Genomic DNA, 20,771 nt, shown 5'->3' with positions numbered 1-20,771 from the left:
CTGGCTGCGAATGTCACAGCACATTAAAAACCGACGGCCATCGGCAGCAGCAAACGAAAGACGACCGAACGATAAATGCGTGTTACGGTGCAGGATAAACTGGATTTTAATTTGTGAAATATCTCCAAAATTTGACCGAAAAGGCGACGCGAGAAGCAGCCCCACGGGCAGCCGGTTTGTCCCCCCGGCTGCTGCTAATGACACAATTTTAATCGGATGTCACACGCTAATGATCGAAATCAATCCCAAATCGGGGTCCAGCCCGCGTGCATCGATAGCCTATCAAGAAAACGGCGAGCGCGAGGCGTCGAAAGGACCCAAAGTCTGGACTTTGGCTGGTGCACCGATTAAACCGCAGAAAATATGTGGTTAATGTCGGTCGGGTCGGCCGATCCTGCGCGTGCGTTTTGGGAAGTTTGCTTCCGATAAATTATCACACCACCAGCCAGGGGACCAGGCCGGATGCCTCCGGTGCAGCTGATTAGTCGCAGAAGGTGAGCGGTTTCGCACGGCCACACTTCCCGACTGTCGATTGTCTGGTTTTCGGGGTCCTGGGATTGAAAGGGTTGGAAAGCCCTCAATTCGGAGCTGTGCGATGAGGTGACACCCCAATCAGCCGGAACGGAGGCCGTAAACGACATTCCGGGCTCTCCGGTCTGTCGAACCTGGCGAAGTAGTTAAGGCAGAAGCGGGAGCCAGTTTTGTACCATACTTTATCATCGTCGTTAATTAATTGTTTGTGTCGTATGGGGCCGGAGTTTTATATTCATTTTTTTCCCCTGCTTTCGACCGTTCGGGTTGCTTCCGTTCGCAGCGGCTTGGCGCTCCGGCCAATCCGGCCGGCCGAGCGTGGCCGTCGAGATCGCCGTTGATTTGCATTTTACATTATTTTGTTAATGAAACGTGAAATTAACAAGACATTTTAACATTCACCTCTCACCGCGGGCCGGGACCGCGATGCGAAGCGATGATCGCGAACCGATCGCGACTCCTGTCCTGTTTATCTCGAACTCGTTCGATGGTTATCACCGGCCTCCTCCTTGCGGACCGGGTGTCGGTGCGGTGGCAAACATCCGTGCATGCGTTTCAGGACGGGTCGGGGCGTAATCAGCTGGCGCCATTACGAGGCGCGCGAGACTCTTAATCGACTAGACGTGACACGCGGGCTTATCGGCGATGATCACCACCCCCCGCCCGGTGTGCTCGATGGTGTTCGATCGAGCATCTTGGGTTGTCCCATCCCCAGCAACAGCCCGCTCCAGTCCAGCCGTGCTCCTGGACGTTCGATAAGCGCACAATGTATGGTAGCCCCAGAACTACCGCGAGACTCGGGCATAACCTCAAAACAGTGGCCGTCGCCGATCGCCCAAGATTAATCGGTGGCAATATCTCATCAGGGGTAATTAATTTTCCCTCCGGGCCATTCTGGACCGAGGGGAGCACAAGAAAAAAAAGGGTCCGCAACCTCGAAAACCGTTTGAAATGGGAGTTCTCGCTCTCGAAACGGCGCGGCCGAGCTCCCGATGGGGGGTCGGTCGTCGGTTTGTCGCACGAACCTCTAGGGGGGGGAAAAGATCTTGTTCTGCAATTGGCTGGGACAATTTGGTCCCGGGGCGACGGGCTGGGGGTCGTGGGGACGAAGGCCGTAAATGATAGTGACCATTTCCATACGGGAGCCGGAGTGTCGGCGGTTCGTCCGTTTGCCTGGAAGCATGTAGCAAATATGCTGCTGTAGCTGCGGTTACTGCTACTCCTGAGAGCGGTCCGGTCGACGGAATGTGCGCACGGAAGCGCACTTATGGGGTAGCATTATTTATTTGTACAATTTATAAAATGATCGTACGGAAGCTGATAAGTATCGACATTTCTCTGCGACAACTCCATTCTGCGCTCGTTGGGAAAAGGTGGTAGTGGATGTGGTAGAGAAAGTGCTGGAGGACAAAGATAGAGACCCCGTGGAAGGCAACTAGCCAGCTTCAGTAATTTTTACAAACATTTTTTTTTAATTTAAAAAAAAGGTCAATTTATTTTGATCATCGAGAAAACTGATCAAACTGAGATACTGTAGATAACGCTGGTCCAACGATTAACGATTAAGATCATGGTTGTGGTGGCATCTAAACTATTTTCTTATTTAGATAAATAGCAAAACAAACGTCATGATGATTGGAAAAACATTCTTAAAAGCGGATCCTGTATTGTCCAAAAAGCATCCTTAATGTTTGAGGCTTACAACCTCTTGCGAAAATAACAAACCTTCTCCTTTTAGTTTCGCATTGTTTCCAATAAGGTTAATGGTCTATGTTATGTTTGTACTTTTTATTCAATTATTGAATTCAATTAACCAAATCGATTGTGTTTGAGGTTAACGTTTAAAACGGATGTTTATGGCCGATTGTCAATTTCAGGAAAACTCTTATTCTTCCCATTCCTTCATCCAACGGAACAGGCTTACAACAACAGCTGACCAGCCGTGAGCTGTCCGGTTTTGCTAAAAAATAGACAGAACTTGACTCATAAACATCCACTCATCTTGGCCGTTGGCCGTCGACACACTTTGCTGGAAACCTGCGACGCTGCTTCGTTACACTCGGTGCCTGATTTATGTCCCGTGCAACGGTTTCCCTTTTCAACGACGATGTATTCCACTTCCCTTACCGCAAAGGTCAATGTCAGAAAGGGGTCTTTTTGTTTAATATTGCTTAAGAAATTAGACATAGCCAATGATTGGTCATAAAAACAATTCTTACACAAAACAGTAATTGGGGCGAGGCGATTTCGAATGAGTTGTAAGAAAATAGTCAAATAATACTAAGAGAAGGCCAAAACAATGCATTACCATGAATGTGCATTTAAAGTGTATCCAATTTTAGTATCCTTTCTGCCTTCAAATTGTCCGCCGTTCGGAGAAACATTTCCGATTCTTTCCGTAAAAGCTTAACTTAAGACTTCAAACACCAAAAATTATTTATGGTTCACGCGGAACCGAAACAGAGTACAGTCGAAATCGGTGGCCAAAAGCCGACGGCGTGCGCACGTACGGATGCTACGTGCCGGAGAGAGTAATTGCGAGCAAACTGCGAGCAGCTGGGACGTTAGATATGACTTAAAACTTCGATAGCGGAACTGTGAAGCAGCCTGATCAAGATTTCCCACCAAAGCGACCGAGCTCCCGGGCGTGAGTCGTGAGTGAAATGTAAACGTGTGCCGCGTTGCCTCAAAGGATCCCGCCGGCCGGGATTCGGGATGTATTTTTCGCAGCGGGCGAAGGCACGATTGTCTGCGAGGCCCAGTTCGTCCCGGTGGTCAAGAATGGTCAAGGCGAACCGGCGTCCGGCGGGACATGCCCATACCGGCGTCGCGCTGAGCCACTTCCGACCCATGCAGCAGCCATGTGAGCCGCATCAACAAGAGGCCGTTTGGGGCCATTCCATGCTGGCGCCGGTCCGGTGTGTCCTCTTATCGGATCGAATTTTCGGTGGCGTATTTTCGGTAGCCAATCTGCAAACGGTGTGCGGGCGCGCAGATATCGGTCGCGTTGGTCGCCGTCACGTTTGTGACCGGCGACTGACCTGTATCTCTTTGCGTGATTTTTGGTGACGACCGGCACCGAGTTGGGAAGCGCCAAACGCTAATGAAGACATCCACCAGAAAGTCTTCAGCGAATTTTTGCTGTTGAAGTTTAGAATTCAACGAGCTAGACAGAAGTTTAAACGAGTCTTTCGGTTCAATACTTTCTTGTTGCATTGCCCTACCTTTGAATTACCTCCTTTACAATGTTGATTAGAATTTCAATAAAAGGAACGGCCACATAATCAGCGAGGTGCAACATAAAATAAATCTTGCCCGCGCGATATTTATTGAATAGTTTCTCGAGTAACACATCGCCGTACCATTAGGCCATCGTCAGGCCGTTCTGCGTATGGCACGCCAAGGCACGTGCTGGGCCGGGACGGAACCGTTTTTGATTCTGGTTTCCCTCATATTCCATTCCTTCCCCCAAGACACCGCGCCCGAACACTGGGCGGCTACTGTCAACGAATGATCGCGATCGTTGGCCGGAAAGGTCGGTCACAGAGAGTTTCAATTATGGGAGCATAAATTATCATTACCAACAATCGAACGTTATCGAGTGGCTCGGCCGATCGGCGGCTTTTGCACGTGGATCCGCGATCGAAGACGATCCGACGCACTGCCGTTGCTTGGGTGCACCTTGGGATCTAGCCACGAGTCCACCGGGACGGGACGGGACGCTAGAGACGGTAACGAAGGTAATCAACCTCGTCCATGCGTCCTTATTTATTCCATCTTTGGCAGTTCATTTGTGTTCACGAGAAGTCACGGTGGGGTTCAATATTCTCGCCCATTATGTCACTTAACCGACACCGCCCGGTGCGCTCCGGCGGTATCATTAGATGACAATATTTATAACTTCATACAACGGACGTGCTGATGGAGCTGATTTGGAGTTGTACTTTTATTGACCACGTGGCGTAGCACTCAGCACTGGCGGCTGCCGGACTGAGATCGGTTATTAAAGCACGTTTTGGGAGGACGGAACGGGACCACAGAGCCCATGGGCCCCTTTTTTCAGTGTTTTGACAACGGAACACATTTTATTTATACGATCCTAAACCCTTAACGCGCCCATTCAAACGCTCCCCATTGTGGCACCCTTCTGTTCTGCCGAGGTCCTGTCCGAGCAGTGTCAGCAAATTGCATTGTACCATTGTGTGCATCTGTGTTCGCCCTAAAAAAAGAAGCGATCCTCTTGATCCATTGCTCCAAGACGATGGCGGCGACGAATGGAGCTAGTTAACATTGTGTTGCCGTGCTGGGGTTGGTTGGAAAATTGGGCCACACAAGCGTTGGGACCCTTGCGTTGGGATCGTTGGGTGCTGAACACGATTGTGTGGCTGCTTGAATTGAGACCTGATTCGCGCGTCCAGTTTTTTCTTTCTTTTGGTTTTGATCAGGTTTTTGACCGATTGTTATGCCTGGTTCCCTGCTAACGATCATGGTGTTAGGGCCCTGAAAGGGTCCAGTTTGATGTTTGGGAACAGACTTTTCCAGAACAGTATGCAGAAATGGATGAATTAGTAAGTGCACAAAAACATAAAATGAAGCAATCCACTAAAAAGTGTTATCAATTTCACACTTCAATGTACAACAACATTACGAACCGGTTGATTTTTGTCTGTTCTGTTTTTCTGTGTATTTTATTTCATACTTTTTGTTTCAAGAGCAAGAGCTTACAACCAAGATTACAATGAACTTTGTTCCATTCACTGTGTGTTTCTCACTTAGGTTCCTTGCAGCTACTTTCGGCAAAGGTCCGGCCATTGAGCTTCACCAATATGCGTCACCACTAGTGTCAGTTGGCTGGAGAGTTAAGTTTATTTTGATTTTAGCTAAATTTGCATCGGATTTGCGATAATAGGACGTAGTAATGGCATTCTTTTTGTTGTGGTAAATAAGTGATTCTAGTTTGTCCTGATCCGCTGTCGGTTGCACGTGCTGCTTTCATGAGGGATACCGCCCCTGGTTTTGGCAATCAATTGTTTGTTTGGAAAGGGTTTTGCAAAAACACGATACAGAAATGTGGCGGAGGTACGAGAGTTGAAGGTGAAGGTAATTGTAGATCGAAAATCGCCTCGATTTCTGCCAAGGCTATGGCTTCCTTCAGGTTGGCATCTACTTGACTTCTTAACCCTACGGTGATCAAAATACTTTTGGAGCTTTTGTTGTTTTTTTTCTGTTTCCTCCCAAAAATATGTTTTTGTGTTTTAGTTTGAAATATGTCCGAAACGTTCCGCAAACCCCCGGTACGACGTGCTGCTGCCGTCTCGCAATGAGCGTTCCTTGGACCAGGACGAGTGTATGGCCTTTATGTATGCGTTTGTACTGTAATTATCCTTTCTATTCCTAAGATGGTGGGCCATTTTGAGCCCCCGTGACGTTTGATTCCTTAACATCTACGGTATGAAATAAGCACGTTGTCCACTCGGTTGTAAAACTGCGGGCATCGGTTCGTCGCCGTGCCGGGCGTGTTGGAAGTGTTCGATGACCCGCACACACGGTAACTGTGGGGTTTTTGAAGTGTTTTATGTTTTAAATTTTGAAACCATCAATCGATTGATATTATGCCTTATTCGTTAACGCCAATTACTAAGTCCACCGTCGGTATTCCATCACGCCCTGCCGAGCGGCCTGACAATGAGCTTCCGATATCCCCGGGACACGCGGTGGCCTATGGCCGTTGTAAGATCTATCTAAAAATGAGAAAATACCCTTCTCGTGAAGACGTTCTCGACTTCGAACGGTTTTACTTTATCTTCACCATCTTGTGCGCCCCATTTTCTCTTTCTCTCTCTCTCTCTCTCTCTCTCTCTCTTTCTCTCTCTCTCTCTCTCTCTCTGGTGGTTAATAAAACAGTCCAAGAACGCTTTTAGCGAAATACGAGTTGTAGCATATTAAACGTGACCGTAAACTTCTATCTAGAATAAATGTCTGAATCGTTGCGCGTCATGCGCTTACAGTTAACGACAAAGAGACTTAGTGACTTAGCAAAAGTGAAAGAGGAAACGCGTAATGCGTGAAAAATCATACACACTTTTTGGTTGTTGATCCTTACACATCTAAAGAGCTCGTAAATATTATCCTAGTTCAACGTTCGATGATGACACAGAGTAGGGCCAACGGTTTCCTGCGCTTGCAGCTGAAAACTGTTCGGTTACGGAATCGCCTAATGTGTGGGGAATACGACCATGCTTTTGTAGAAAATTTGTATGTAAACGTGATTTATACTAACATAAAATCTAATTATCTTTTCGTTTTTCGGCGTTTGTATCTTTGTAGCATTTTCCTTGCCGCCGATTCTCCGATTCTGGTCGAACTGAGCGCTTCACAATTGACAAGATCCTCTTATACCCGCTGGCGCCCGTAAGGCTGCTGCTGTTTAAAACTAAACTTTTTACTCCAAACGGATGCAATTTTTTTTCTGGTGAAGCGCTACGTTCGATCCACACATACTTGTGAGCCCCTTGGCTTTCGTCCATCAAATAGGCCGATTGATTCGGTACCGTAAGTGTTGTTATGCAACCACTTCGCTTAGTTCTCTACAGTGTTCTCACCTTGGCCACAGAGGCTCTAAGTTTTTTTTTGCCAACGTTTTGTAAGATGTTTTGAATTTCGAAAAAAAAAATCCCTAATACATTGTCACTCATACGCCGTAGCCGTAGTGTAGTGCCCGAGCCCCACAAAACGGGGCAACATAATTTGCATAAAATTTAAGGCCCTTTTTTAACCTGTAAATTTACTTTCTCTCCACGAGGAGACACACATGCACACGTTACGGTATCGCAATTGTTTGGCGCACTTTTGGTTTTCGCTACAAGCCACTCAGTTTTTTGGTAGTTCAAGTTGATAAGTTTCCTAACTACGCTGGGAGCGGTATGCCGGTGCCTGAAGTCTGTTTTAAGTACCGCTGGACACAACCTCGAACGTCCACGATTCGGCCCGGTCGGCTTTTGGGGTAGGAAGAAAAATGAAGAACGCAAAATAAGGGAAAACAAAATACAAACCTTTAAACATAAAACAGAAACGAAACGGATGCAAAAGAAAAGAACAAAACAATAACAAGTAACGGGGGAGGGGGGGAAACAGAAAAGAAAACTCAAATTGTGGAATGTATTCTTAACTTTTATTTTTGTTTATTAGAAATAAGGGCGTTTTGCATTCTTTTTTCTTCTTTTCTTCCTTTTCGTACCGTAATGCTCGAAATCCTCCGGTCCGGTCGGTCGAGGTTAGGTGTTATAAATTAAACAAAGTACTATCAAGTAGTAGTGAATTGCATTTTCCGAGCTTCTTGCGAGCTTCCACCAATCAACGTAATCGGACCCGGGATGGGGTCAGCTCACGCGCGATCTAAACGAAACCTTACGATAATAGAGGACGAATGGTCAACTACAAGGGTGCTACCGATGGGGTAAGCCTAAAAGGCGAGAAAAGAGGCACCATTGTGTGTGGAGGTGTACATTCTATTCTGTCCTTTCACTCTCTGTCTCTCTCTTTTTTGCACTATCTATATTTCACTCCGTTTCCTACGTTCCTTCCAGTCTCCTTCAGTGATCTTAGCTCATGATCCTTCGTCGATTCTCTCACTGCCACGATCGGTTTCGGTTTTACTACTTTCATCTCCCCGTTTTCAAGGTATGCTTTTCCGTGGACTTTATGCTTAAATGATTTATGAAAACCATCGATAGTTTAGTTCAACGTGCTAGCGTGGTTACTCCAATTTACTTGCCGCGTAGCAAACTTATGCGACTAAGATTAATTTATTAAAGCCTGTGCCTGTGGGGGCTTCTTCGCTCACCCTTCCATTACTGAACAGGTTATTGCAAATTAGTACGTTAAAAACACAAACGCTCACACACAGCAAACACTAAATAGTAACACTGTCTGCGGGCACCAACGGCCGAAACCGTTCGCTACCGTCAGACGTGCAGTTGTACTGTTAAAACTAGAACAAGCGTTACGACTAGCTGCGAACCAGAAGGCGGCACACAATCCTGGGTAAGGATACGGTTTTGCCAAAACGAAACGATCGGTGGCTAAGGCTAAGCGGCCCACCACCCGACGAGCTGAGCTTGGCTCGGCCTACCAGCTGGCACCGCGCGGGTTCCGCCTGCTACAGGCCAGGCTTCGGTCGGTGGAAAGTAGTTAAATCTTACTCGATAGAAAGCGGACAAAGTGTTTAAATATATATCTATGTTAAAAAAAGAAAAACTATATACTGATTATGCTTATTGCGGCGCACACAAAATGCTGGCACTGATGACTTACTAATGGCACTGCGAGAACCTCTGCGGGTGCAAAACGGCAAATAGGGGAGGGCAAAACGAACAAAGTATGTAGTGGTATGTTAAATCGAACGAACCTATTTACAAATCAAACAACACACAAGAACCCCCCCCAAAAACCTGGCCAACTGTACACAGTCCGGTGGTGTGCGCAAGCGGAATTACGCCTCCTGGAACAACCACCGTAGGCGATCGGGTCGCAATCTTGGGCCGGGGGTCTACGATATCTTAATATGGCAGCGCACTCGGGCTTAGCGGTTCGGGCCTTTACACATCTCAGCCTTCAACCACAGGTCTGTACAGATCAGTGTCGGTGCTGACATCATGTTATGCTGCTGCGGGACGTTAGCCGATTACTTCCGGTTAGCAAAAACACTGTATGAGACAAAGGGTATTAGGGTACACCAAGGGCCAACAGCCTCGAAGACCTCACACAGGCTACGAAAGGAACGAAGGGTTTTTTCGTTTCATCAACCAACCGGTCGTGTTTTCTTTTAGAAAAATGCATCCTAACTACACTGCCAACGCTCTCTGCTTAACCTACACTGGGAGTACATCTAATTACTACGATAACACTAAAAGGGGAGCCCCCACTCGGATCTCTCGGGTCGGTTCCAGGGCTCCTCGAAATCGTCTTACGATTCCGGGGCCCTGTCAGGCGACAGCCGCAGAGATACGTTCGTCCTTTTACAGCATCAAAAATGATCTTCCTACACTAACGATTTCGTCGCGGATGTGTGATAGCTAGGCAACGGGGCTTACCCAGGCTGCTTTGAGCGGAGTTTGGCTTAAGACGTTCATCACGGGCGAGGGCTTCGACAACAACCACCAACACGGCCTTACGGCTTACGGTACCTTTCGCGCGCGCTGGGCTTTCTTCTATGGGCGATCGCAGAAGGCGCCCATGTTGCTGCTCTTACGAAACAATGAGATCACAGTGTTCTAAGGGATAAAGGGATTAAATAGTGAAGAGCAAGGACTTTTTGTTACTGTTTTTTGTTTGTTTTTGTTTTGGGCAGCTTAGGTACCGTACGCCGCGGACGTTGCCGGTTGTTCTGCGGGCCTCAGCCCCCGGATCTCCCGGACGGGGGAAGAAAATAAAATCGGACACACCGAACACGGGCGAAGAAACGAGATCGGACATCGAAAGTTACCAACACGCAAACATCACAGAGAGACACGCAAAAAAGGGGGCAAAATCGGTGGTGCACACATCCAAGAGTTGCTGTGCGGTTTGCGAAAATGTGGAACAGACATAAAGTGTGCGCTGAAGTGCAGAAGAGAACGTTCTAAACGTGAATCGGGTGCGTGAACATCGGGATCTTGAACTGCCGGACTCTCCGGATCTTCGGAACTCCGGGATATGAATTTGAGCGTTATAAGAGTGGGTGGTTTCTTTGTGCTCCTGGTTCTATTTCGTCAAACGGTATTGAGCGAGCTATGAATGTCTCTGGTCTCTCTGATCGGAATCTCCTCCGTTGTGAGCGGTGCGATGATGGTGAGGTTTTCCTTTTCGGCTAGCTGTGCGTCCGCCGACTTGTTGGCGTGACGTGGTGAAGAGCGTGTAACAGCGGCTGGCGCTGTCGGTCGTATACGAAACGGCGGGACTTCACTCCACCAGTAAAACGATCACAAGGGGTTGCGCGGGGCTGGTGGTGCCGGTGGCACGCGGTCCTTCCGGAGCTTCCCGCGGGCTGTTCTCACCAACGTCCACCACGCTCAGCTCGTCGTCGTCCACCACGCGGGTCGGGCCCGGTTCCTGCTCATCCTGCTCCGGCTTGTCGTCTACGGTGAGTGGCGGGGATCGCGCCACGGCGGTGGGGCTCTCTTCGTTGATGTAGCCCATGAAAGGGTCGTCGTGGACTAGCTCGATCTGGGGATCATTCAATCGCATAATATCGATCGACGAAAGCTCGGTCTACAAGCTGCTGGTCGCCGGGTTGGAGGACGACGATACGATCGGGATGCCGGCCAGGTCCTCGTGCGTCAGCAGGTGATGCGGATGCAGCCCCGGATGGCCACCGTGGTGACCGTGCTGTTGCTGTTGATGGTGGTGTTGCTGCTGCTGCTGTTGCTGCGGGTGATGCTGATGCTGCGGGTGCTGCTGTTGATGTTGCTGCTGTTGCTGCTGCTGCTGCTGGTGCGCGTGCTGGTGTCCGGAATTGGCCCCACCGCCGGTGTTCTTCTCCTTCTTGATGCGCTGCTTGAGGTGCACCTTGGCGTGGCGCTTCTTCTCGTCCGAGCGGGCAAACTTGCGGCCACAGATGTCACACGAGAACGGCTTCTCGCCGGTGTGCGTGCGGATGTGCGTCGTCAGGTGGTCGGAGCGGCTGAACGAGCGCATACAGATCCGGCACTGGAACGGCTTCTGGCCGGTGTGGATGCGGATGTGCCGGGTGAGCTCGTCCGAGCGCGAGAACCGCCGGTCGCAGTTCTCCACCGGGCACGCGTACGGCCGCTCGTGGACGGGCGTTTTGCTCGGCCGGTTCGGGTACTTGCGCGGCTTGACCGGCACCAGCTTCAGCGGCATCGTGCTCTGCTGGTACACCTGCGACAGGATCTCGTGCCCCTTGCTCGTGGCCTGGTTGTACTCGGCCAGCTGCACCGCGTACTGCGCCTGCTGAGCGGCCTGCGCCGGCGTCAGCCCTCCGAGCTGGCTCGAGTCCGACGTGCACGGGTTCGACGCGGAGTACGGTTCCTGCTTCGGAATGATCGGACCAACCGAGAGCGGCGTGGACGATGGCCCCGGCAGGACCACCGAACCGTGCTGGGGACTCCCGGCGTACGGATCGACGGGCGAGTCCAGCCACTGGTACTTCTGGCCCATGCCGAGTGCACCGGTGGCCCCACCCCGACCGTACGCCAGCATGTCCTGCGACTGCATATCGAGCGTTCCGACGCAACTGTTGTAGCTGGGCGGTTGCTTCAGCAGCAGGCTGGCGCAGTCCATGTTGAGACCGAGCAGTTCCGCCGAGCCGGCGTGGCCGTGGACGGAGCCGTGTCCTCGCTCGTCCCCGGCGCTCGTCAGCGAGCTGTAGTGGTGCTGCTGGCCCGAGTGCTGCGCGTGATGCTGTCCGGTGAGACTGGTGAGCGGTGGCGAGCCGGCCGAAACGCCCGCCGATGGCGCCGCACTGCCGGTGGCCTGTGGTCCGAGCAGGCCAAACATCGGCGCCTGGAACAGACCCTTGTCCGGGCTCGGGAGACTCCAGCTGGCTGGTCCCAGACCACCGCCACCGCCACCATTCGGCGGTGACATCTGACCCGCGGACGGCTGCAGCCCCATGCCGGGGCTGGCACCGGTCGTCGTAAAGACGCCACGGTAGGAGATCTTGTTCTCGAGCGAAACATCCGCCGCCGACGACTGCACCCCACCGTCGCCGTGCTGCATGTCGGCACCACCCGTGACGCTGGCCAACCCGGCGACCCGGATTTGTCCGTGGAGCGACTGTTGGTGTTGCTGCTGCTGCTGCTGCGAGCCGGAGGATGGATACATCGTGTTGGTACTGCTGGTGTTGCTAGCCTCTTCCTCGTTGGCGATCGATTGCGGGGTGGTGCGCTCCTGCTTCGTCGGGCTGCAGAGGCTCACACACGGGCTGGAGACGGTCTGCGGCTCCAGCGAGAGATCGTCCGATTCGATCGATCCTGTGGCGGAGAGACGCAATGAACGTTACTTGAGAAGGGGTTCGGAATAAAACGGGGCGGGAAAAAAGAATGGATTCGCGAAACATATCCCACCGGGCGGGGCACCTGGGGTGGGCTACGCCGAACCAGGTCAGCCTGGCCAGTCTCGGCCCCTGTTTCGAGTGTGTGGCCTTGTTAATGGTTTCTTCCCCCCCTCTGTCGGTGGAACGGCCGCTTAGTCTTCCCGCTTTTTCCCAAGAGTTGCCCGATCCTCGGTTCAAGATTTGAAGTTTTAATTGAGACAAAGTAACTCCCCGATAAGGGTCTACATCTGATAGGAGTTCCAGTTGGCCAATCGAACAGCTCTGGACACGTTTCGGGCCTTTATTCCTCAAAACGCAGTCAGAGATTCTGTTCAAGTCCTGCCAGACTTTGTTATTTGACGTCGGACACTAAACGTCCGTGAAAACGAAGAATTCGATTGCCCGTCAGCTTCACCTTGATCGCAGGTGATCGCGCGGTGATCTCAGGAGTGTGTTTGCAACTTCTACACTTTGTGCAATTTTCTCGGTAATATGCGAAAAGGGTTGCGCTTGCGGTTCCCGAGGCGGTGCGCGATATCCACTTAAAAACCACTCTTTGATCAAGCCTTTTAACGCGCTACCGTCCGTCCGGCTTGAGCCCCTCTTTCCCTCTCTCCGCCTCTCGAACGACCAGCGAGGGGAGATAATTTTACGACCGAACACGGCGGCGGCGGCGGCGGCCCCAAACTAGCACCCAAAAGTGTCCGTTGGGGCTACCGGTATTGTTATAAATCAACCGAAATTGCTAATTAAAGCGGGAAAGTTCTAATTAGTTTTGACGGTTGCCAATTTCTCTCCTTCTCTCTCTCTCTATCTCTTTTTCCCTCTCTCCTTCGGTCCCTCGTTCGACGAAGAAGTTGGCGGTCTTTCGACGCCAGCTGGAAGTTTTTGTTGAATATGGCGCCTTTTTTTTGGCAGGTTGGGCAGTTGAACCGATCGACCGAATCTTGGACCGCGGTGCCTCACCGGACGGTGCTGGGTGTTTTGGCCGGCAAACAATCCATAAATCTTAGCCCTCTCGCTCTCTCGTGCTGCACCGAAACAGCGTGTCGATCGTGGTGATCCTTCGGATCCGTCCGACATGGAAGCCCATAACTCGATCTGGAGTTGGCGCGCCAGCCAGCCAGCGTACCCAAAATCGAGGGTAAGCCTTCGGTGCGGACCCCGGGGCCAGATTTCCCGGCATCTAGGAGGCTCCTTTCGTGAGTGGAGAGTGGAGCATGGTGTGACGCTTAATTTATGCTGATAGCGTAATTTATGTTTTCGATACTTCGCCTTCGCCCGCTCGCGAAGGGGCTGACCTGAACAGGGGAGGGACAGGAGATCCGATCGATCGTCGAGGCGATGCACAGCGGGCGGGCGGGCTGGCAGCCGAGTGATCGTTCGGCCCCGCGGGAACCACATCAATTTCCCGCCCCGCGTGAGGGCTCGTAAGTCAATATTTTGATGATGATGTCGATTTAACGCACCCCACCGACGGCGGGCCGGAAATGCTGATTGGCGAGGGGTGGGGCGGGTGGGCCGGCGGTTACCATCCACATCGACAACTTGTCGATCACCCTCCACCCTGTCCGACCTCGGGCCGAACGTGTCAAACATTTGATTCGAATCCATGTTGGGTTTTTTTTTCTCGATCGGAAAGGATCTCGGAATTAGTGTCACATCCGATCGAGCCGGCAGGCGGCGTCTTAGCGTTGGGAAGGGTTTGGGGGAACGATTAAAGTCCGTCCGGGGTCGTGTCAGAGGCGAACATCACCTCCCCCCCATCGGTCGGCGCGCGTCTGGAGTTCCAGAACGCGGCCCGAATGGCGCGTTAATGGCCGGGTCGGGTCGGGATTGACTTGTGCCGTGCCGTGGATGAGTTATGCTTATGAAAAACGAGGCATCCCTATTAATAGGCCGACGCGCGGCTGGCGGCTGGAACGCGACCTGGGCGGTGTGTTCCGTGCCCGGGTTCCGAAGATTAAGAATTAGAAAGCACCGCAACACACCGCCTCGCTCGCTCGATGCGAAGTGGCTCCGAGGGAGACCGCGAGCGCGCGAGAATTAATTCATAAATTATGCTGATGAACGAGACCGTGGGGATCGCGACCGACCGGGGGGAGGGGGGGTTGAGCGAGGCTCCCGCCGCAAATGGCCCCGGTTTCCATATTCGCAGCATCGCATGTCGCGCGCGCGCCCGCCCGACCTGGAATTCGTTGGTGTCTCGAGAGCGCGCCCTCGACGAGGTGGTATTTTTAAGCAGAGTGAAGTCGTCGTCGTTGTTGTCGTGGTTGTTGTTGTGGTTGTTGTGGAGCTCTCGAGCAGCACATTTAAAGCACGGTGCCTCTCTGCGGCTGCGTCGCGCTAAGTGGTTGTTTCGGCGGCCATAGGACATTCCAATTGTGCGCGAGTGCCGCGAGCCACACGTCTTCGTCCCCGCGCTCTGGTAATTAATCGTAGAACGTATTAACGCAGGGTACTATCCCCGAGTGAGGTACTCTTCGGGGCCTCTGAGGCTTGCAAATTCACTCGCCCGGCCTGATTCAGGCAGGAAAAGGCGAATTACGGCTGATAAGCGCCAATCTGAAGACCGACAGGGTTGTGGTCGCCTGAAGGGCTTCAATTGGCCGGACCGGACGTGGAGAGATTTGGGAGACCTGGACCCTGGAACTGGAGTCCTGACGAGATGTGCGGCCATCAGCCCATGATTGGTTCCTTCCGCCGAGGGCTCATCCGTCATCTTCGGGATGGCGCAGGCCACACACTCTTCACGCGTGCCATACTCGAGAGCCAACCTCCGAAAAGCCTGAACCCGCGCACGCGCCCTCTCTCAGAACAGGTTTTGCGAAGGAGTTTCGAGAGGTCCCGAGTCTAGTGCCCGTCGCCCGTTGTTGAGTGCTGTGTTGCTTTTCGGTTTCCGTAAACCCGTTTCCTTCGCCCGACTCGCCCAGGTCCGTTGTCCTCCGACGGGCCCGCGCTTGTTGCTTTTTGTTGTCGCAGTTGTTGCCATTCATCTTGCCTGTTACTTGGGGCTTTTCTGTGTTTTGTCCTTTCTTGTTCTGGTTCTTTTGTTGTTGTTGCTGTTGTTCTTGGGCCTCGCCTCACTCAGTTTGATATCTCTTCCGGCCTCTGCCTGGATTCGTGGACCTGGAATACTTTGTGGCGGTGTTGTGGCAACGCAAGTCCCGCAGAGTCCCACCGCGGCGGCAAGGCTCCGTCCTCCCGATCAGAAATGCCCGATACGCCCCGCGGACTGGAGGTCGTTGTTTCGTGCTACAACCGAGAGAGAGAGAGAGAGAGATCGAAAACTCCATCATCATCGTCGACGACGACGACGTTGTCATAAGCGAACGCACCTTTTTCCGGTGTCGCTCTTGTTGGGTTCTCGGTTCCCGGTAATTCCAGGATTGTTTCCCGACGGGACCCGTCCCCGGTCCCGAGACGTTCCCGAGACGTTCCCGAGATTGATAATCTTCCCGGGGGCCTTGGCAATGGTGGCAATGGCACCCTGGCACCTCTACGGCCGCCGATTTCGGGCGCAAAACTGATCGATGGTCGGTGAGTCAGAATTTGACAGTTTGTCGCACACCGCACGGAGCCCCGTGGGCCGGTTCCCCGTTCGGGAGGCCGAGCCGAGCCTCTCGATTGGCCAGATGAGTAATGAGTTGTCACCCAGCGGAGCGCTAGTAGCTGGATCTTGCTGGAGCCTCCATTAATAGCCCCGGGGTGCAGTAGCACCCCGGGTCGCTCTCTAACAAGCTCAACCACTTCAAACATCAAGATACCGCGCCGGGTGGAGCACTTCTGGGCTGCAGACTGATCGCTGCCCGAACTCGGCTGCTCATTAATTCTACACCTCCTCTCCTAACGGCGAGCGTCGATCAAAATGGTTGACAAAGCGCGACTCAAGTGGTTATTGATTTTCTGGAGCCCCACAGCCCCAATTACTGGCGGCTGGCGAAGGCTTCGACAGTTCTGAAAGACACTGCTTGAAGGACCTTCTGACACATGGCTAATCTAAAGCAGGAGCCGGCCAGCGTGGCCAGCTAGCTAGCGGTTCAAGAAACCCATCCATTTTCATGGCATAAGTCGATGGCCGTACAAAGTTGTGGCCGCCTGGCTTGGTCCAGTAGTTCCAGTGGCTAGTCAGATATTTGGGCCACAGAAAGTAGTCCCATCGCGTTGCAATCCGCTCGAACTGCGGTGCCAAATCATTGCGCACGGTGTGCCCGCTTCGTTTCGCTACTGTTAGTTGTAAGTCCAAGGTCCAACGCCATTTCGGATGTAAAATTTAATTCGAAAAGTGTCAAAAGCTGCGTAAACCAACAAAGAATAAAGTCGTGGAGTGCAGCGAGCGATACCTTTGAAGACACTGGCCCAAATCGAACGAGAGCAGAGTGTCCGGTATCGGATCATACTTGTTGCACTGTGCGCCGCTGCCTGCCGTCGGGATCCGCGCGGCCGAACCGAGGCGATGATAATTTCGCACAATTCCATTACACACTCCTTCCCCCGACAACATGACCGGACATTAGAGAGCGAGGGACTTTTGATTGACTGCCACTCGTGGGCCCGTCGAGAGCTTTCCAAGTGGTTGTTGGCCCGCTTTTCCGGGCCCGTTCCAGCAGTCCTGCTGGTGGTGTACTATCTCGCCCGCTCGGCGGCTCCCGTAATGATCCGACATAATGCTGATTTATGTGACCCTCTCATTCTCTCTCTCTCCCTCTCTATGGGCAGTACCACATCCAGAACCGCATCCAGGTCGGTGGCAGTTGATTTCGTTTCCGGCGGATTATTATTTATCGATTGACCGGCAGTAGTAGTCCGGGTCCCGGTCCTGAGGAGGAGCTCGCGCATACGGAACGCGGCTCGTGATCGGCGGATTAGAAGCGCTGCCCTGTTGCGCCCTACCCTCCCAGAAGGCACACGGTGGAGCGAGTTAAACGGTGCGCACGATTAATTCTCTTTCCATCGGGAGGCCTTCCAGCGAGAGCCGGCTAGTGGCCACGCGGTTTTCGGTAGTTCGGCAGACATTTGTATAAAACGCCGGCCGATTAATCTTGGGCTGTTAATGAGGCGAGCCCACACAGGGTGTTAATGGAGTGGCCGGTTCGGGATCTGGACACCTCACGCCTGGTGGCCATTTATAACCCCTGCCCCTACCCCTGCGGCAACACCTGAGTTTTGGTCCGCTCGAGTTAGGAGTCCAACAGCTGGAGAACTTTTAACTGGCGAAATGGGTGAATATTTCTCGCTTTGAGGGGGAAGGAGTCGGACACTTACCGGTAATCGGTGGCGGTTCGACGACGGTCGACGGACCGAAGAACGACGGTATGTCACCGGAGGTGGTCACGGGGGTGTTGAGATCGCCGGTCTGTGCGTCGGTCTGCGACTGCGAGTGGTCACCTTCGCCGGCCGACTCGCCGCCCGGGTGATGATGGCCGCCAACGGTGGAACCGGAAGCACTACCGTTCCCAGCGGTGCAGCCACCGGTGCTCAGCAGACTCAGGTGCGGATGATGATGATGGTGATGATGGTGCTGCTGCTGCTGTTGTTGCTGCTGATGAGGGTGCTGCGACTGGTGTTGTTGATGCTGGGGCTGGTGCGATGCAGTCACACTCGTCGTCGCGGTCGTGTGGGTCGTGATGGCGGTCGCGTTGGCGGCGGAGGAAGCCGCCGCGGACGATGACGACGACGAGGCGGACGAGGACGCCACAATCGACGAGCTGGCGGATGAGCTGTGTTGATGTTGATGTTGCTGCTGCTGCTGCTGCTGAGCAGTCGAGTGGTGATGCTGGTGGTGGTGGTGGTGCGACAAGGACGTCGTACCGGCCGCCTGGTGGTGGTGGTACGGGTGGTACAGGTGGTGGTGGTGGTTGTTGTTCGGGGTCGCCGTGCTGTTGTTGTTCAGCCCGAGCGAGGTGGTGGTGGTGCCGGTCTTGAACAGACCGCACGTGTCGAAGCTCAGCACGTTGAAGTGCGCGGCGGCTGCCGACTCGGTCAGCAGGAATGTGTGATGCGGTGGCGCAACCAACGTTTCTAGCCCTTCCATGATCATGGCAGCTGCTGGTGGTCCAGGGGCAACGCCACCTACCGGAGAAAGAATCGGAATCGGAATCGTATGAATGAAAGGAACTCTGCCGGGACCGATGTGATCGATGTGATTGTGATCAGTGTCCATTGAAAATTGCCGATTCCCCCACGAAAAACATTCTGCATAACAACAAGCCACTCAACCCGGCCGGCCGGTCAAGAACTCTCCGGCGAGTAAATTGATTCCGGCCGAAGTCGCGACTAGAATAGATCGCAGCGAGGGCGCTCGCGCCCCGGAGGGCCCTCAGGGGACGGGGGGGGGGAAAATTAATTAATTAACTGTCATTAAACAATTGACACCGTGACACGGTGCGTAACTAATTCGGACGTGGCCACGGCCCCTCCGTCTGCGAGGCAACTGGCCGCGCCGATGCCATTCGATCGGGCCCGGGTTGGGCAGGAATGTCATGATTCCGAAATGGGGCCCCGCCACGCCGTAAATGGATGCCCCGGGGCCCATTACCCGACGCCCCTCGGGCCGATAAGGAAGCACAGCATTTGTTTTCTCCATTTAAGGGGGGTCCCCGGGCCATTCGAAGAGAGAGACTGGAGCGCGAGACTTGTCAGACTTGTCGCGCACGCATCTGTCATTTATGACACAAAATTATCAACAGCACAGCCGGGACGGGAAGGGGTCTTAAGTGAGTACAGTAAATTGTGGTGTGGCCGGGAATTGGGTGCGGGCGGTGCGGGGCACAGGGCCTGTTAATCTGTGCCAACACAGCGACGTTCCGTCCCGGCGGTCCCGGCGTGCGGCGGATGGGTTATGTTTTCTAAATCACCATTCCGGCTGTCAACGCGGCTCGCTCTCTCTCTCTCTCTCTCTCGCTGTGTTTTCGCCCCCTGGTGTCCTCGTTGAAACAGATAAAACAGATTCTTGCGGACCCAGTGACCCCAGTGAGCCCCAGAGTGAGAGTTGGTCCAAGTGTTGGGCCAAGAATTGGAAATGTCATTCGATTGAATCGCTTTCCAACACCGCAGCGCTTGCAGCCCGCTGGTGACGATCGTGATGTTGGGCTGGGATGTCAAAACGCAAATCACGAGCTCGCGAGCCGCCGATTGCCGTCGGCAAACCCGGGTGAAGCCGTTGGGGTGGTGCGATGGGACACCTCCTCCAGAGATCATACGGCGAGGCCTCGGGACGATCGGGCGGGGGACAATTTATAGAAGGTTAAGAATATGTTTCATACAATAAACATAAAATGTCGAGTGGCCCAGGGACTTATTGGGCCCCTGCGTCGACGCTGAAGGAGACCCTGGATAGACCTCCGACGTGAGAGGTCCAGTTCCATCGGGGAAAAGGGAAGAAATAAAAAGGAATAACCGAAAATTGAACAAAAAACAAACGAATGGCGAAGAGGTGAACGAGTGTGCGAGAGAGAGAGAGCGGGCGATACAAGGAACCCGAGGAGAACCACAAAGGAACCACGGACAGCAATAGAGAACGCGCCATAGAAGTGTCAAAATAAACGTATTAAATTTATAGATTTTATTCAGCCAGAGCCGCTCTACTGTTGCCCGCTGGCTGCTGGCATTGATGATGGAAGGTGGACCAGGTCGGAACCCTAGGTTGTTCTACATCGTTCTCCTATTCTTTTTTATCGGTCAGCTCCGGAGTCACCGCCGGAGCAGTGGAAGGCTGGAAGGCCAGGGCCGTGGCGTGGCTCCGGGTTTTGGGTGATAGGCGAAGAATGCCGTCCCTGAAGAGGTGTCCCGTGAGCCCCCGTTTCCGCTGGCCCCTGGCGGCCAGATTAAAGAACAAGAAGCAGAAGGGGAAGGCGAAGATGAAGGCGTAGAAAGTGTGACCGAAGAAGGAATCGCGTGCCCGGCTTGGAGTCGTCCGCCAAATGAAATCATCAACATGTCGCGACTCGAGCTCTCTTCTTGAATTCTTGAACTCCCTCGTTGCAATGGGCGTGTGTGTGCGGGGCGGTGGGGGGAGCCTCTTCCTGTTATTGTTTAATAATAGGTGACAGAGTGCGTGAGGTGAACCACGCCAGCCGACGGCGGGCCTAGGCCCGGGAATTATGGATGAGATTTTCGACCCGAAGATTAAGATAAGATTTACAGATTGATCCCTTCTCGCGCTCGGTGCCGCGCTCCGTTGGGTTGGGCCAGTGGGACCAACACC

General features: G+C 52.9%; 1 protein-coding gene across 1 annotated transcript in view; it reads right to left on the bottom strand.

The window, feature by feature from the left end:
* Window positions 1-10,779: 10,779 nt before the first annotated feature.
* The window catches only part of LOC131209134 (dendritic arbor reduction protein 1), a 64,137-nt gene continuing 54,145 nt past the window's right edge, over window positions 10,780-20,771 (bottom strand). The window contains exons 3-4 of the mRNA XM_058202128.1: window positions 17,831-18,637; window positions 10,780-12,503 (exon numbers count right to left, since the gene is read on the bottom strand). Of these exons, the coding sequence (XP_058058111.1) occupies window positions 10,780-12,503; window positions 17,831-18,605 (2,499 nt within the window). The 5' untranslated portion in view covers window positions 18,606-18,637. The remainder of the gene's footprint in view (window positions 12,504-17,830; window positions 18,638-20,771) is intronic.

Source organism: Anopheles bellator, chromosome 2 (genome assembly GCF_943735745.2).
Source record: "Anopheles bellator chromosome 2, idAnoBellAS_SP24_06.2, whole genome shotgun sequence".
Taxonomy (NCBI): Eukaryota; Metazoa; Arthropoda; class Insecta; order Diptera; family Culicidae; genus Anopheles; species Anopheles bellator.
The sequence above is the reverse complement of the archived record's forward strand: the minus strand, read 5'-3'. Positions and strand labels throughout refer to the sequence as shown.